Below are 19,216 nucleotides of genomic sequence, written 5' to 3'. Positions count from 1 at the left end.
TTAGAAAGCTCTTTGTTCACAACACACCCTATGAGATAGGTTAGTGAAAAGGAATGGAAAAAAACATTTCTTCAGTACTCAATAAGTGCCAAACACTTCTAGGGATACAAAGAGAAAAGCAAGACAGTCCATTTTCTCAAGGAGCTCACATTCTACGGGGGAGATAACCTATAAAGGAGGGTTTCAGTTGTAGAGTAGATGGGAAAGCCCTTAGAGTTCATCAGTGAATTGGATAACAAAGCCTAGCAATGGTGGCTCAGATGGTAACATCCTGGGGCTCATGAAGTCCAGCCTCAGGGCAGATGGTAGAATCTCTTTACCAGATGGCTAAGTGGGTTAGAGCCCTGGGCCTGAATTCTTGAAGACCTGAGTTCTTATCTGGTCTTGGATACTTACTATCTGTGTGACCCTGGGCATGTCATTCAACCTTGTTTGCCTCAGTTTCCTCAACTGTAAAATGGCCATAATAATAATAATAACAGCTATACCCCAGGGTTGGGTTTTTTTTGTGTGTGTGGGGGGGGGTTAATGGGGGTTAAGTGACTTGCCCAGGGTCACACAGCTAGTAAGTGTCAAGTTTCTGAGGCCGTATTTGAACTCAGGTCCTCCTGACTCCAGGGCCGGTGCTTTATCCACTGCGCCATCTAGCTGCTCTCCCCCCTTTCCCCCCGCCCCCGCCAGGGTTGTTTTGAGGACGGTGGTGGTGGTGATGATGATGATTCAGTTGGTGGCTCCTTGCTTATTTATATCCTGTCTACATTATGTTGGGAATGGATGGTTCTTTTAAGGTTTGAGTGGAGCAGTTCTTGGGGGGAAGTAGCATCAAGCCCAAATGTACTGTATCCCTGCAGCCTGCATATCAACTTAGAAATATTATCAGTGAATTGACATATCTATGTGAATTGTATTTTTACTTACTTTATTAAACATTTTCCAGGTACATTTTCATCCAATTGGGGCAGCACTTCAAAGGTTCATGGTCAGAAAATCTAACCCCTCTGCTCTGGGGTGCCTCTGATATGGATGGGGATGGGGGATAGGGGTGTGTGCCAGGATGGGGCTTCTAGCACATGATGGGAGCCAGGCAAGAGAGGCCTGAGTAGGTGAGAAGAAGGTCCCAGGCAAAGTCCCTGTAGAGCCTGGTCTGAGTGGGTCCTCAGGCTGCCTATTGATATGCACAAATATTGTTGTTTCTGTTTTACAAATGAAGGATACAAGGGGCAGCTAGGTGGCGCAGTGGATAAAGCACTGGCCCTGGATTCAGGAAGACCTGAGGTTCAAAGCCAGCCTCAGACACTTAACACTTACTAGCTGTGTGACCCTGGGCAAGTCACTTAACCCCCCATTGCCTCTCAAAAAAACCAAACAAACAAATGAAGGATACTAGGCTTAGAAAGGGAAAGAGACTTGTCCACAGTCACACATACACATGCAATAATAGTAGGGTGAAGATTCAAATTCTCCCCTACCGCCTCCAAATTCTACACTTTTCCCACCCCCCACTTCCCAGGATGGTTCTTCTTCATCCCTCTTTACTATTTCTTCCAGGTAGAGCAGAGAGGGACAAAGGAGGCCTGTGCCTGCCTTCCTCCCTTCTGACTTGTTGCCCTGATCACTAGGACCTGGCTTTGCTTCCGATTTATCTACTCAGAGCCTGCCAACAGTGGTGGAAACCCAGATGGAAAGAGGCAAGCTTCTATTGTTGAGGGTTCTATTTTCACTCCAGTGGAGACACTGTGAGGAAGAGATTTCAGAGACAGGATGAGCCTAGTCGTTAATGAATTGTCCTCCTGCTCCTTTTGGAAGGGCCAAAATTTCATACTTCTGTGGGTATGGAGGAAATTTAGGGTTATTAGTGACTGTAGCTCAGATAGCTGCCTAGGGACCATCTGGTATCAAAATGAAGGGATTTTACCACTCGTTTGATTTTCAATATTTTCCCTTTGTTCAGGATTCTGCTCTTTTACCCCCCGCCCCCACACTAGACCCTCCCAACCAGGAGGAATTGATAGCTGTTCCTACTAATCATTAGATCATGTCCTCCTGTTCAATCCGTGAGCATTTTGGTGGCCCGTGGTGGTGTGGGGAGGACATGGTATAAGGACCGGACAATAGAAGCCAGATGTGTAATTTTAATATTGCAAGACTTCCTTGGGGAGTTTCCAGATATTAGAGAATGTTCAACAAAACATGCCTCTGATTCTAGAAGCAAGAACGAGACCTAGACTGGGTTCTGCTATAGGAGAAGCATTATATCCAAGCTAGGGTGGAGGGAATCTTAGGAATGGCTACTACCATCCCATTAATGCTGCCATAGGCTTCAGTCCTGTCTTCCTACTCTCTAACCTAAAGACCTTAGTAAGCTTGCTTCTCTCCTACCTTAGGACAAGCTAATATGTTGATTGCTATTATAAAAATACTGTGAGGGGGCATCTAGGTGGTGCAGTAGATAAAGCACCAGCCCTGGATTCAGGAGGACATGAGTTCAAATCCAGCCTCAGACACTTGACACTTCCTAGCTGTGTGACCCTGGGCAAGTCACTTAACCCTCATTGCCCTACAAAAAAAAGAAAGAAAAGAAAAGAAAAAGAAAAATACTGGGATGGGGACCACAGTATTGCAAAATCCATCTTTAATTTTGAACACTGATTTGTTCATATCTTCATTTTTGTGTATATGTAGATAGTTTTATCTTCTTTGCTAGATTGTAAGCTTTTTTTTTTTAGTGAGGCAATTGGGGTTAAGTGACTTGCCCAGGGTCACACAGCTAGTAAGTGTTAAGTGTCTGAGGTCGGATTTGAACTCAGGTACTCCTGACTCCAGGGCCGGTGCTCTATCCACTGCACCACCTAGCTGCCCTAGATTGTAAGCTTTTTAAGGGTAGAGATCACTTCACAAAGTCTAGCATAGTACAATTATCCCTTCCACATCACAACTTTCCCCATAACAATTTCAATATATCACAGACAGACATAAGAAATTAAATGGGAATTTTTGGGGAGTTTCGCAGAAAAATATGAGCAGGCCAGTAGATGACACAGAAAACATTTAGAAACTCAGAAATGCATTTAAATATATGTATAGTATTGTGTAATACCAACTCAAATTTTACAATAAGGTACTGTAAACATTCCATAAGAGAAAAAGAAAAAAGTCAGACTTCTTTCTGGTACAAACGGGAGGGCCAAAAAATTTTATGTGGATTTTCCAGATCAGGGCAAGGGTGTGTGTGTGGCTGGGCGGGGGGGGGGGGGGGGGAGGGTGCTACACCCCTAACTGCCTTGATGTGGAAGGGATAACTATAGTCTGTACACAGTAAGTATTCAATGCTGTTGCCTGCTTATTATTTCTCTGGGGCTTTATTTATTTTTTTGCAGGGTAATGAGAGTTAAGTGACTTGCCCAGGATCATACAGCTACGAAGTATCAAGTGTCTGAGGTCGGATTTGAACTCAGTTCCTTCTGAATCTAGGGCCAGTGCTTTATTCACTGTGTCACCTAGCTGCCCCCTCTCTGGGCCTTTATTGAATCTATGATGGACTTCCATATTTATAAAGTGTACTCTATGAGTAAGGAGTTATGCTAGGTACTATTGAGAATAGAAAAGAGACTTCTGCCCTCAAAGAGTTTACTTGTATAGTTAAGGATCAGGCAACTGGATTCAAAAAACATCTATTAAGTGCCTGCCATATACCAGCTAGGTGGCAGAGTGGATGGAATGCCAGGTCTGGAATCAGGAAGACCCAAGTTCAAATCAGGTCTCAGATATTGTGTGGCCCCAGGCAAGTGACTTAACCTTATTTGCCTCAGTTTCCCCATCTGTAAAATGAGCTGGAGAAGGAAATGAAAAACTACTCCAGTATCTTTGCCAAGGAAGTCCCAAATGGGGTCATGAAGAGTCAGACGTGACTAAAAATGGCTAAACAACAACAACCACCACCACCATATACCAGGTGCTGTGCTAGGTAATAAAGATATAAACAACAAAAATGAAATAATCTCTTCCCCTCCCTTCCCAACAAAACATAAAATTATTTTGTCTTTGTTTTTATTTTTGTAGGTCCAGTAGGGAGCACAGTATCTTATAGCTGGGAGACATTCACTAAATATTTATTAAATTGAGAATTAACAACAGGATCATATGAAATGACAAATATAAAAAGTTTAATGCAGCATGGGAAGATTTATATGAACTGATGCAGAGTAAAATAAGCAGAATCAAGAAAAGAGCATACCCAATGTCTACAGTGAAGTAAATGGAAAGACCAAAATGAAAAAGAAAGAAATTGAACATGGTATAGTAATGACCAAAAGACCTCAGAAAAACCTTGAGGAAAGGCACCCTCTACATTTCAGTGTAGGGTGATGGACAATGAGTATGTAATAATGCATATAGACATGCTATATATACACACATACATGCACACATAAATATATGTGTACATATACACATATGTGTATGCACAAATATATACATATAGTGTATAATAGTGCATCAGACATGATCATTGTTTTGGCTAGTTTTGTTGAAAATTTTCTTCCTCTTTCTTTTTCAATCTGTATTACAAGGACTAGCTTACAGAGTAGGGAAGGGGGAAAGGGACATATTCAGAAATAAATATTATGCAAAAAATAAAGGCATCCCCCCAAAATCAGATGAATCTTTGTTAAAAAGAAAGTTAGGGGCACAGTCAAGACAACAAGGTGGGGATCTTCTGAATGTTCCCAATTATGTATAACTCAGCTTCCTTAGTAAAGTCAGCATGGCTGACAATGATGGTTCCCTACTTCCTTTTCACAAATACCTTCCTTTGGCCACAATATCATTTCTCTCTCTCTCTTTCTCTCATTGTGGGTTGGTTGCCGAATTGTTTGGCTCAGTTCTACTGCAAGAAGACGTGACCTAGACAGGCTTGGCTGGTAGTTCTACTTTTCAGGTCACTTATGAAACAAGGAGGAGGAACTTTGATTATACCAGCTCAGGGGGAAAAATAGTGTAATAATCTAAGGAGCCAAGGGGATGAGCTAATTGCTCCAGATTTGAATGTAGGATGATGGTTCTTGGCCCTTTTCTTCTCCCCAAACAATAAGAAAGTGATAATACATGCAAAAGAAAGCTGCTTGAGAAACCCCTGGAGCTATATTCATTTTATTCCATCCCCCCAGGCTCCTCCTGCCTAAAAGAATATTAATAAAACCAAGAAAAAATGCAATCACCTAATATGCTACAGATTGAGCTTTCAAAAACTGTTAGCACTGGGAAAGATTATGTCTATAGGGGCAACATGGTAGAGTCAGTCATGGACAACAGAGCAAATCATCATAGTTTATGTGGAGAAAAAAAAGGATGGAGGTCTTAGTGGCTCAATCCACAAAGAGATTTCTGTCACTTTTCCATATTTTATGTTTAGAAAGTGAGAGAAAAGAATCTGAGCTTCTCAAACATCCCAAAACACCCTTGTTGCCTTTCAAAAATGTGTATGATCTTCAAATTTATCCAGCAAATGGAAAATCAAAAGTAGGTAGCTAAGTGGCAATGTGAATAGAGTGCTGGGCCTGGAGTCAGCTAGCTGTGTGACCCTGGGCAAATTTATACTCTTCATATCTGAACCTGATATCGGTGACTTGGACTTTCTTGGTATGGAAGACAGGAGTATATCCTAACGTTAATACAAAGGAAGGGGGAGGGAATAAACACATATATAAAGCCTATTGTGTGCTAGGTACTTTGTTAAATGCTCTACAAATATTGTCTTATTTGATCCTCACAACAACCCTGAGAGGTAGGTGCTGTTATCAGCCCCATTTTGCAGTTGAAGTAACTGAGGCAGAGGCACACAGCTAGTAAGTTTCTGAGCTTGGATTTGAACTGAGGTCTTTCTTATTCCAGAGGCAGCTAGGTGGCACAGTGAATAGTGCACTGGCCCTAGAGTCAGGAAGACCTGAATTCAAATCCAGCCTTAGATACTAACTAGTTGTGTGACCCTAGGTTGGTAATTTACCCCTGTTTACCTCAGTTTCTTCATTTGTAAAATGAGTGAGAGAAGAAAATGGCAAACCACTCCAAGTATCTTTGCCAAGAAAATCCCAAATGGGATGATGAAGAGTCAAAGATGACTGAAAAATGATGAACTTCCTGACCCCAGGCCCAGTACTTGAAGCACTGCAACACCTAGCTTCCTTGACAAAAGCAAAAGCATCAGTGGTCACAGGATTATAAAATTATAGGGTCACAGGATTATAAGATTATATAAGATTAAAGTGGATTTTGGGGAGAACATAACTAACTCCATTTGGTGCTATATTTAGTATTCTTACATTTCTTTCTTTTCTTCTGTGACACAATGTTACTGGATGTTGTTTTCAGCATCTCCCCCCAATCACGTTATATTCACAGAAGAAAACTCATAGGACTTTGAATGGTTTTAGGAACTCACTCCCTTCCCTTTATCCTGTCTAATAAAGGCACATAGTAGGAACTTAACAAATCTGAATTAACTAACTAACAGATAAGGAAGATCCTGTTTTATTTGGTCACATGGGAATAGCTATGCTAAAGGTCCTAAAGCTCAAGGATCTGTTTTCTTTTGCTAAAAATGTACCTTTTGCTGTCTATAGCCCCGTGTGATCTTATTCAAGCTCTTTGGGTCATGTAGCTCAGGGGGAGAGACTATATGTATGTGTGTATATGTATATACATGTGTGTGGATGTGTATATATATATATATATATATACATATGTACATATACATACATATATACCTATGCACATCTATCTATATCTATCTATCTATCTATCTATCTATCTATCTATCTATCTATCTATCTATCTATCTATCTACCTACCTATCTGTCTATCTATCTATCTATAAATCATCTATCTATCATCTATCTATCTCTAGTTATTCTTTCCATATCACAGGGTTTAGGGGCCAAATTTTAATTGGGGAGTGTTAATTAGGTGGCTCGCCGCAATATTGGGGCAAGGAAGGAGATTAACTCCCTCTTTCAAAAACAGAACAGGGTTTATTAATAAGAACAAACTTAAAACACAAGTAAGATTAGGAGAATTAAGGACAAGGGAAAAAGGGAATGGGGAAAGGAAAATTATATGACCTGCCATCACACCACCACCTGAGGCTCTGCAGAGCACACAGCTGCATCCCGTCTCTCTCCAGCTCATATGCCAGAATGGTGAATCTCCTCCCTTCTCCTTCCCAGCAAACCCTGGGCTGTCCACACACAGCCCCAAACTAATTGGCTGGCAGCCCTGATTGACAGTCATATGACTGCCCTCACTGGGCTTCCAGTCATTATAATTTTGCCAGGCCCATGTAGGTGTTGGCACATGGTGATGACTTGAGCTGCAAGCGCCATGGCGACAGCTACAACCAGTGGGTGGAGCACCGTGCTAGTGCAGAGGTACAGTGCCTGAGTCCTGGCCAGTGAGTGTGCCAGGGCTTTTTTAATTCTAGCCAAAAGATGGGGTCATAAAAACCTCAAATCACAATTAATTCTTTACAAGGGATTAGGGGAACAGTGCCCCCACAATCTTGAAAATCCATGTGAAATTTTTTGGCCCTCCCCTTGTACCAGAGAAGAAGTCTAAATTATTACAGTATCAAAAGATAAACTATGTTGATATTATACAATACTATACATATATTTTATGCATTTCTAAGTTTCTAAACTTTTTTCAGTGTCATCTGCTGGCCTTTTTGTGTCATCTGTGACTTCCACAAAATTCCTTCCAAATTGCCATTTAATTTCTTATGCTTACCCATGATCTAGCAAAATCATGATGGAGAAAGTCTCTATGTGGGAGGAATAACTCTGTGTGTGTGTGTGTGTGTGTGCACACGTGCGCATGTGTACATGTGTATGAGCACACATACAGGTCTTTGGAGAATTGGGAAATGTAAGTCCATCACCACTGATGGAGTGTGTCATACTCTTGAGTAGATAAATAAACTGCAGTGTACTTGTCTATTATCTGGCCTGGTTTATTTGTACAGTGGCTACTAGCAAGGATTCTAAAAATTCTTTTTTTGTTTATTTGTTTGGTTGGTTTTTTGGTTTTGTTTTTGCAGGGCAGTGAGGGTTAAGTGACTTGCCCAGGGTCACACAGCTAATAAGTGTCAAGTGTCTGAGGCCCGATTTGAACTGAGGTCCTCCTGAATCTAGAGCCGGTGCTTTATCCACTGCGCCATCTAGCTGCCCTGATTCTGAAAATTCTTGCAACAACAGATTTCAAGTTGTGAGGGACCTTAAAGATCATTGAGTCTAACCACTCTTTTTCACCTCACCATACCCCAATCTCTTCTTCTTTTTTTTTTTTTTTTTGTGAGGCAATTGGGGTTAAGTGACTTGCCCAGGGTCACACAGCTAGTAAGTGTCAAGTGTCTGAGGTCGGATTTGAACTCAGGTACTCCTGACTCCAGGACCGGTGCTTTATCCACTATGCCACCTAGCTGCCCCAGGCCCCAATCTCTTAATGAGCAACATGGTGTAATAGGGCATTGGAGTATGGAATGAAGAAGACTGACTGAGTTGCAAATCCTCCCTAGCACCTGTATGATCCTAGGCAAGACATTTGACTATTCTAGAATTTAGTTTCCCCATGTGTAATATGAGGAAGCTTGGACTTGATGGGCTCTAAGGTCCCTTCTGCAGCTGGGTGGCAGAGTAGATAGAACACTGGCCCCAAAGTTGGGAGGACCTGAGTTCAAATCTCACCTCAGATACTTACTAGCTGTGTGACCTTGGGCAAGTTACTTAACCCCAATTGCTTCAAACATCTGGGGCCATCTCTAGTCATTGTCGTGATGTATACCTTGCCACTGGACTCAGATGGCTCTGGAGGAGAGAGTGAGGTTGGTGACCTTGCACAGCCCTCCCTCACTTAAATCCACTTCACTGCTAGTCATGACATCACCCCAATGTCATGGGCCTCTTCAACAGATGAAGGACAAATAGCAACAAGATAGAACACTGGGCCTAGAGTCAGGAAGATCTGAGTTGAAATCCAGCTCAGATACTTACTAGCTGTAAGACCCTGAGCAAGTCACTTCACCCCATTTGCCTCAGTTTCCTCATCTGTAAAATGGGCTGGAGAAGGAAATGGCAAACCGCTCCAGTATCTTTGCCAAGAAAATCCCAAATGGGGTCACAGCGTTAGACATGACTGAACAATACCAGCTTAAGGTCACTTTTAGGTTTAAATTTATGATACTGTGAACATATGTTCAGATAGGGAAACTACATGTCTAGCCTGGAGAGGTTTCTATGAGATGTCAGGGTTAGTATGGGTATGGCCAAGGAGAAAAGCATCACTGAGAAGAGACATGATCCTTAGTCTGGGACTATATCCCATAAGCTGTAACTTAGGAAGAACAGTATCTTCTGTCATCTACTTTCGAACTAGGTGAACCCTGGAGGTCTTCCCTTCTGTACTAGATGGAGATGATACCTAATGATAGAGGAAGGATCAGCTCTGATGGAGGACTTGGCCATGACTGAAAGTCATACCTGACAATGCCTGCTGGGTATCGTAAGCAGTGAAGGAGGAGGTGGGCTATGGAACAAGCTAAGTAACGCAACTAAAGGGGTCACAGTGGGGCTCTGGAGACCCATCAGTAATTCCTGATACCGTCAGAACCACTGTGAACTGCGGGAGGTAATGCTAGGGGAGCCACAGCGGGTAACCTGCTTCCTGGTGACTGCAAGTGACTAAAAATTTATACAGATCATCAGGAAAGGATTAATCTTTGGAAGGTACATTGAAGAGTTTGGCTTTAAGTTTCATTTTTCTATGTGCTATAAGTGAAATTTGCTTCTTTTATTTTGTGACCACTGGGTTTTGCAAGTGGAATCTATCTCAGTATAATGAGAGGTGCTTTATATTCATTTCCCTAGGATTTTTAGATGGGAGATGGGAGCCAAGAAAGGGAGAGAATCCCCTCAGGTGGACCTATGTCATGAGAGGATTTTTGACATGGGGGTTATATGCTTAGAAAGTAAAACCCTCTTATCTAGCATTTTATTTGTAAAAAAAATCCTCTATTAACTAGTGCTTCTAGCACATTCACAGCAGTGATAATTGATGTCAATAATTATGTCCCTGAGGCACTGTAAGGCTATGGAGAACTTACTGAATCTTCAAAGATTTAATATTATTCAGCAGAGTTTGAAAATTGTATTAGATTTTGATTCTTTGAAAATCAGTAATTTATAGGGAAGCCGCATGGTACGGATGAAAGAATACTGTCCCTGGGGTCAGAGGACCTGAGTTCAAATCCTGCCTCTGACACTTTGTGAGTCTTCACTTCCCTAGGTCTCAGTTTCCTCATTTGTAAAATGAGAAAGTTGTATTAGGTGGCCTCTGAGGTCCCTTCTTGTTCCAGACCTATAATCCTTTGACAAAAATGGTAACTCTGCATTAAGCAGACCTCTTGGTTACCAGAAGAGGCTGATTCCTGATCAGTGCTCATATAAGAGTGAATATCGTATACTGGATGGAATGTGAACATGGTGTCCTGGAAGAAACCGGGGAGAGATACAAAGCAAATGTTTTCTATTCCAGAGAAATACATTTCTCTTCCCTTTCTGCCTAGCAAAATGGTTCAACTCTTTCAAGGCTCAGCTTAAGTCTTAAAACTTCCCTGACTCCAACCCACAGAGATCTCTTTCTTCTTGGAATTTTTCTGGCACTTATTATCTGCATTCATTTGTCTCTTAGCATTTGTTGTTTTGGGACATCTGGCATGCTGTTGCCTCACATATTATTTAACTGTTTAGGTGTATGTATCTCGTCTCTTCAGTTCCATAGAGCAATCACCAGGTATTAAACTTCTTTGAACCCCCTACAGTACATATAACCACATTGAAAGCATGGAAGGCAATTAAATATTTATCATAATGAAAATTCATGGAATTATAGATTTAGAATTGGAAGGGACATTAGAAGTCATTGCATCCTTCATTTTACACCTACAGCAGCTGAGATGAAGAAAGATTAAGTAACTTGTCCAATATCATGCAGCTGGTTAAATACCTGAGGCAGGATCTGAATCCAGGTCTTTATGATTCCAAAATCAGCCTTCTATTCAGTACAACATAATATCTCTGTCTATTCATTCATTCCTATTGACCAGCTTACAGGTACAGCATGAATCAAGAATCATTTGTTGAGTTAAATGGACACTTTTAATATTATGCCCAAGGTCAACAACCAAGTCAATGTAGAAGTTAATATGGAAACAAACTCTAATCCTAATTTAGTGTTCTGCACAATAGTCCACATTTTCTGTGTTTTCCCACTTCCAGACCTCTGCATACATGGTTCTATTACCTGAGAATGCCCTTTCCCAAAATTACGTCCTCTTAAAATCCTACCTATCTTTTAAGCCTACATCAAGTTGTCACCTTGCTCATGAAGCCTTTTCTTTTTTTAAATAATATTTTATGGTTTCTGATTACATGTAAAGATAATTTTAACATTCATTTTGAAAAATTGAGTTCCAGATTTCCTGCCTCCCTTTCCCTTCCTCTTTCACTAAGATGGTAAGCAATTTTACATAGATTATATATGTGCAGTCATGTAAAACATATTTCCATATTAGTCATGTTGTGAAAGAAGACAAATACCCAAAGAAAAGAAAACACAAAAAAGTGAAAATAGTATGCTTTGATCTGAATTTGGACTCCATCAGTTCTTTCACTGGAGGTGGATATCATTTTTCATCATAAGTCCTTTGTCTAGTATTGCTGAAAATAGCTAAATCATTCATAGCCCATAATTTTACAATGTTGCTTTTACTATGTACAATGTTCTGGTTCTGCTCACTCCACTTTGCATCACTTTATGTAAATCTTTTCAGGTTTTCATGAAGACTTTTCTTATCCTCACACCCAATCAGATGTGTTATTTCCCTCAGTAATCCAGGATCATTTGTTTTAAATCTTTCTTATAGTGTTGATCACATTCTGCCTTATATAATAAAAATAATAATATTTATATAGCACCTACTATGTGCCAAGAACCATTCTAGTGTTTTGCAAATATTGTCTTATTTGTTATCATTTGATTAAGAGATTGTGTGGTAGGGGCAGCTAGGTGGCGCAGTGGATAGAGCATTGGCCCTGGAGTCAGGAGTACCTGAGTTCAATCCGGCCTCAGACACTTAACACTTACTAGCTGTGTGACCCTGGGCAAGTCACTTAACCCCAATTGCCTCACTGAAAAAAAAAAGAAAAAGAAAAAAAAAGAGATTGATAGAGTGGAAAGAATGCTAGATTTAGTCAGGTGAACCTGGGTTCAAATCCCATCTCTGATACTTATTAGCTATGTGACCATAGACAAGTTACAGCATCTGAGTCTCTACTTCCTCATCTATAAAAAGAATATAAGAATATCTGCAGAACCTATCTTACAGGATTGTTGTTAGCCTCCTGTAAAGCAACCCTTAAAATGCTACTCACATGTCAACTTTTATGATTATTTGCCTTTCTTATTTCCAATACTAAATTGTGAGCACTTTGTGGGCAGGAATGGTGTCTTATTCAATTCTATTTCCTGGGGTCTGGCCTGGAGCTTTGATTCTTAATGCTTATTTATTCAATTGCATACTAAAATAACTTCATCCAATATTCTCTTCTGTTAATGAAGAAGAATGCTATATGAAATATTTTGCTTTAGCTTAATAAACTTATAATTCAAAATATCCTGCTTAATAAAGAAAGGAATTTTTCATCAGAGTCTTTTGGAACTAAATGGTATTTTCTAAAATGCTACAAGCTACAGCCTGGGCAAAGAAGAAAACTCTAACCAAATAGTAAATTCTGGATGGAATTCTCTTGTTTTTTTCCCCCAAATGTACCAAATTCCGCATTTTCTGCATAGCCAGAGAAATAATCTTCTAGTGTACATTTCATGACATTTCTCCCTATCCCTTTTGTTCATCATTCTTTGCATGGCCAGTGCAAAGTCCAGCTGTTTGTTCATGAAGGATTACAGTTTATGAGGCTTGATGCAGAATAAGTAATGTTCTCCATCTCTTATACAATCTGCTTTTCCCTTTGTATTCCCCGTGCCTAGCACAGTGCCTTGCTCTTTGTGTCTGTTGAGTTGTACAAAATATCCAGATGGAAATGGAAAAACAAGCTTAAAATGTCAGATGTTTCCAAACATTTGGCAAAGCATAGGCAAAACATCTGGATTTTTTACTGGATTTTTCCACTTTCATCCTCATCTTTGGTGTTGGGTAAAAACCCACTTAAGACTAAATCTACACATGAAGCTAAATTGTCATCAAAGAACTACAAGGGAAAAAAAAAAACATGCCCCAGTCATCCAGGAGAGTCCCAGGAGAACCAGCAGCAAATTGCTGATATTCTGGGAATGCCATGAAACATAATCATGTCCTTCATCCCAATAAACCCCAAGAGAATGAACTCATTCTCTTTATGTTGCTGGATTTTCTCTTTGAAGAAAGTGTGTTTAGGGAAGAGAAATATCTAAATGGTGAAATACTAAGTTGTTGGTGCACCCTGCTTTTTATATAGCTCTTTTTTTTTTTTGGCAATGAGATTTCTTCCTATAAACTCAACAGATAATCTTTCTTTGGCTTGGTTTGAGTCCTACTGAGCTCCACCACTGTGGTTTGGATCATGAGACCATAGATATAGAGTGGAAAGGGGTCTGAGAGGCTATTTAGTCAAACCCCCTCATTTTCTGGCTAAGGAAACTAAGATCAAGTGATGCATCTATTGTTACAGAGGTAGCAAGAATCAGATACAGGATTCTCTGATTCTCTGGGGATTTTTCTGAGCTGGAATTATAGAATTGTTAATATAATTTATAAATTTAGGGATGGATTTATGTCTCTATTATTATTTTATTTATTTGTTTTTTATTTATTAATTTAGTTAATTTACTTATTATTTATATTTAGTTAATTAGTAGTAGTAGTTATAATATGTGTGAATTGTATCATACTTTAAATACAAGTATGTAAATACAAAGGCAACTGGAATGAAAGAAAATTCCTTAAAAGGAAAGGAAAGGAATCCTTCCTTAAAGGGAAAAATTGTGCTGTTTTTCTTTCTAAGTAATATATAACTCTGTTGTTGTTGCTGTTATTTTTGCTTTTTATTTTTCCTGAGGCAACTGGGGCTAAGTGACTTGCCCAGTGTCATACAGCTGACTCCAGGGCCAGTGCTCTATCCACTATGCCTTGATACATAACTCTTAATTATAGGATGCAGGATGGTGAAGGAAGGAAAAGAGGGAAGAAAGTAAGGAAGGGAAGAAAGAAAAAGAGAGAAAGTGTCAAATCAAAAATAGACAGAAGGGGAGGCAGCTAGGCGGCACAGTAGATAAAGCACTGGCCCTGGATTCAGGAGGACCTGAGTTCAAATCTGACCTCAGACACTTGACACTTACTAGATGTGTGACCCTGGGCAAGTCACTTAACCCTCATTGCCCCACCCCACACACAAAAAAATACACAGAAGGAAATTCAGAAGAAGATAGACAATCAGGGAAGTATTTCTACTATTGTGTTAAATTTAACATATGCTTTAAAAAACCAAAACTATACACAATAGAGATTCACGGTTTCATATACATATCTTTTGTTGTTGTTGTTATTTGCACACAGAGCAGTTCACATTAAGTTCATAATACAATTTTAAAATTATTGATAGGATTCGATTCTTTTAGTATATGTCCATTCTGTGTTCACTGTGCAAAGTTATTTTATCACATATAGAATACCACATGCCAAATTAATATTTATAGGTTGTCTAAAACTAATGTGATTCTCCATGCTTTTTCTGACATTTTTGTCACTATTACCATCAAAGGGGAAGAAGTTTCCCAGGATGGAAGATCATTATGCATTTTGCTTTCTCCCATGGGTTTCCATGGGCAAAGAACTCATCACCCATTGGTCACCATAGTTGTGATGTGTTTTTCTATACTTAGCTAGGCTGGATTTCAGAAAGCAGAAGCCATCTATTAGTAGGTCATTCATTCTCTTGAAGCCTTTCCAGCAGGGCAAAAGAACCTGCAGAGCTTGTGTTCCATTATTACCCTTTAATAACCCAGGGATACCTTCGGGCCGTGATGGAGCTTTAGGATTACACATTATGAAATAAAGGAAAGGTATCTTGGGACTACGGAGCCAGGCTTTGGAGCCAGGGATTATGGTTTTAGCTCCACATCTACCACGTCATGCCCATGTGATTTTAGGCACTTGATTTCACCTTCCAGGTCTTAGTTTCTCCATCTCGGGAAGTGAGAGGGGTTGTCCTAGAGAATTTCTTGGATCCCTTCAGGCTCTAAATTGATGCAATTATAGATAATAGAAGTTAAAGAGAAAACAATGTTCCATGCATAGAAATCTGCCCTACAGGAATTTTCAGAACTATGTCTATACCATTTTATGGTGGAAGAATTTGAGAGATTTACTTCTATTAAACCACACATAATTAAAATAGTATTATTTTGAGGGGCAATGAGGGTTAAGTGACTTGCCTGTGGTCACACAGCTAAGTAAGTGTCAAGTGTCTGAGGCCAGATTTGAACTCAGGTCCTTCTGAATCCAGGGCCAGTGCTTTATCTGCTGTGCCACCTAGCTGCTCTCTAAAATGTGATTTCCAGGGGAAACTAGGTGGTGTTGTGGATAGAGTACAGGCTCTGGAATCAGGTGTACCAGAATTCAAATTTGACCTCAGACTTGCTAGCTGTGTGACTCTGGGCAAGTCACTTAACCTTGATTGCTTCCCCGCAGCCCCAAATTATGATTTCTGAAAATCAATTCAACCCCATGAGTTAGATTCAGTAAAGAGGATCATGGAAGCATAGATTCAGAGCTAGAAGCTGGAGACCATGAAGTCCAACCCTCTTATTTTACAGATGAGGAGAATGAGGCACAGATAAGGTGATGCCCAAGGTCACACAGCTAGTGTCTGAAGCAAGACATGAATCCAGTTCTTCCTGAACTGAAGTTCAATGCTGTATAATCACTATACCATGCTGCTTCTTCCTCAGTCCTATACTAGTGGGCACACCAGGTGATTCATGTTCCCTGTGAATTATAATAAGAGAAGCATCTTCCATAATCCTTCCAAATCATTTGGGGATGGTACCCTTCCCAGCTGGGGAATCATTGATTGTCTTGCTGAAAGCTTCCCCCAAATATACCATTGGTGATTCTTCCTTTTTCTTTTTTGGTTTTAAGGGCCCAAGATTCAAGACATGAGAGATGCTTAGTCTTGACCTTAGCTGACACTAAGGTCTGGTCCCCAAACATGGCAATTTCTCTGGTCTTTGCTTTACATTCTGAAATGACTGACTTACAGAACTGTGTTGAGTTTTAAAAAGTACATTTTTTCCCCACCTCCAGAGGAAGAGAGGAAAAAAACCAACCCACCAGTGTTAATTTGAAACTGGCAATTCTCTTGAAGCCTAACAGGTACTTTTGCCTCCATAATAGAGTTTTAGACTTCACAGATATCATTGTGCAGCCTGCATGGGAGGATTTCTAAAACTCTGAGCCTCAGGGAAGGTTTTATCAAGGAAAATCCCCAATCTCTCCCCCCTTGAGCTTTATCTCTGACATTTTCATATTGTTTCCAGTCTAAGTAGGCTTCATGAATCCATGGATTTGGGGCTGCTTTGCCTGAGTTCATTTCTTTATTCATTACTGTCCAAACTCAGCAACACTGCTGTTTCCCCCTCTCCTTCCTCACCTGTTAAATTTATTTTCTTGGCATTAGCCAAGAGAAGGACTGAATGGGGTCTGGGAAAAGAGTCCCAGATCACGCCCTCCGGGTAAAATTCTTAGCTAATCTCAAAGTACACTTTTTCTTATCTCATCAGCTATTGGTTAATCTCTCCTTGTTGAAATCATTTTGTATACACTTACTTGTTCAATTCAATCATCTTCTCAGTTGTGTGCAACTGTGAGTGAGATTTTCCCCATCCCTTAGATATAAGTGATTTAGTAGTCTAGTCGTACTAATCAGTTTATAGACTACAAACTGTGATTTAAATATTTAGGTATTCTTTTTTTTTTTTTTTTTTTAGTGAGGCAATTGGGGTCAAGTGACTTGCCCAGGGTCACACAGCTAGTAAGTGTGTTAAGTGTCTGAGGCCAGACTTGAACTCAGGTACTCCTGACTCCAGGGCTGGTGCTCCATCCACTGTGCCATCTAGCTGCCCCTAGGTATTCTTTAGTAGCTTAAGCAAAAGATGGCCGAGTAAGTCATATATTGTTGGTAAGAGCAAATGCAAATGCTATCTTGTCAACTTGTCTTCTCTACAACTTACCTAGAATCTATCTCTCTGACTTTCAATTGTGGTTAGGTATAACTACCAATCAGCTTAAAGGTCAAATACCTAAAATAGCAATTTCTGAGCAGAAAGGGACCGATCCGAGCTGTCAAGAAGTTGGAAAGTCAAACTTAAAGCAATATGGTGGAAATCCTTGATAGTAGAAAACCACTCAGAGGAATGAGGCAAGAGAGGTTTTGTCCGAGATGGCAAAGACACATTCCAATAGATGTTTTCCTATGTTATGAGCCTGCTACTTAGTAACAGGGCTATTTTACGTAGGGTACATAGAAAGGCAAGTGACTATGCTGATATCTAACTGGTGGTTTCTTTCTTCCTATGCCATACTTATTATATATGTACCACTTGGATTATGTTAAATTGTGGGAGGAGTCATTGCATATAAATATCCGTGGATCCTGAGGCTTGGAGTCTTTGGGTCCTAGACTTGAGACTGACTTTATTGTGAGGCAGGATCCCTCTCTCAATAAACCTATTTTCTTTTGGCTTGGAGTCTGTTTTTTTCTTCGTCTAACACTGCTACTTAGAAATTTTTGCAATATAACTCTTCATGTCCCCATTTGGGGTTTTCTCGGAAAAGATACTGCAGTGGTTTTCCATTTCCTTCTCCAGCTCATTTTACAGATGAGGAAACTGTGGCAAACAGGGTTAAGTGACTTGCCCAGGGTCACAAGTGTCTGAAGGCAGATTTGAACTCAGATCCTCCTCACTGGGCTGGCACTATATCCATTCCTCCACCTAGCAAAACCCCATGTTTATTTGTGGGCCCACTGTATCTTGATAGTGTCCCCTGTCCAGTAGAATATAAGCCCCTTAAAGGCAGGGATCATATTTAATTTTTCCCTCTTTATCTCTAGGACCTTCAAAACATATCATGGGTCTTAAAAAGTGTATGTTGGGGGCAGCTAGGTGGCACAGTGGATAAAGCACCAGCCCTGGATTCAGGACAACCTGAGTTCAAATCTAGCCTTAGACACTTGACACTTACTATCTGTGTGACCCTGGGCACGTCACTTGACCCCAACTGCCTTACCAAAAAAAAAAAAAAAAAAGGTGTATGTTGAACTGAACTGAGTTGAATGATATTCAGAGAGATTCCTTAACAGATAAGATCATAAAAAGCTAACCTTGTCTTAGTCCCTAGTTCTGTAACACTACACTACACTCATGTTTTCCTCCACGGTCTCTGGAAAGGATAAATGTGGAGCCCAAGTCATGCAGATAAAGAAAGTGAGATGGTATTAGAATGTAACATACCCAATCCGCAGCCCAAGCATCCTTCTTCACAAGGCAAGCAGTCTTCATAGTCTGGATCTTTCACTTCCCCTAGACAGTGGATGAATTGAGAAAACTGAATTCATTTTTAATCAAGTGGAAGGACACTAATGGCTCAGAAAATCTATTGTTAAGTAATTTCTTTCTTAGCAATCAGCCAAGCAATTAAGAAGTTGATAACCCCTTTCCAGGATGTATATGTTACTCCTTTTTACTGCCTTATATTAATTTAGTAGATTAGATCAGCTGGATTGAATGAAATGGTGGGGTGGGGGGGAGAGTTTGCATTTACGCAAGACAATTGGACTTAAAATCCAGTTGGTAGACTTATTTTTTTTTTTAAAAATAGACATACCATTGAGAATACAAAAGAACTCTGCATGGAAATGAACAGTTTTATCTATTCCTTCAAACAAGAACCTTTTTATTTGCTTTAAATCCTCAAACACATAGGGAAAAAAAATAACTTCCTTAATCATTTTACTTGCTAGAGTGCTTTTCATCAGAACTCATAGTCATTATTCATTGAATCGAAGATATTCTTGGTACAAAGAAAAGAAATCACTTCAAAAATAATAATAAT

At 40.0% G+C, this 19,216-nt stretch overlaps 1 protein-coding gene across 1 annotated transcript in view; it reads right to left on the bottom strand.

Moving 5' to 3' along the window:
* PCSK5 (proprotein convertase subtilisin/kexin type 5) overlaps positions 1–19,216 on the bottom strand; it is a 649,923-nt gene that overhangs the window by 97,162 nt on the left and 533,545 nt on the right. The window contains 1 exon segment of the mRNA XM_043976670.1: positions 18,616–18,684. Coding sequence (XP_043832605.1) covers positions 18,616–18,684 — 69 coding nt within the window.

This window comes from Dromiciops gliroides, chromosome 1 (genome assembly GCF_019393635.1).
Source record: "Dromiciops gliroides isolate mDroGli1 chromosome 1, mDroGli1.pri, whole genome shotgun sequence".
Taxonomy (NCBI): domain Eukaryota; kingdom Metazoa; phylum Chordata; class Mammalia; order Microbiotheria; family Microbiotheriidae; genus Dromiciops; species Dromiciops gliroides.
Note: the sequence above shows the minus strand (reverse complement) of the source record. Positions and strands in the feature narration are given on the sequence as shown.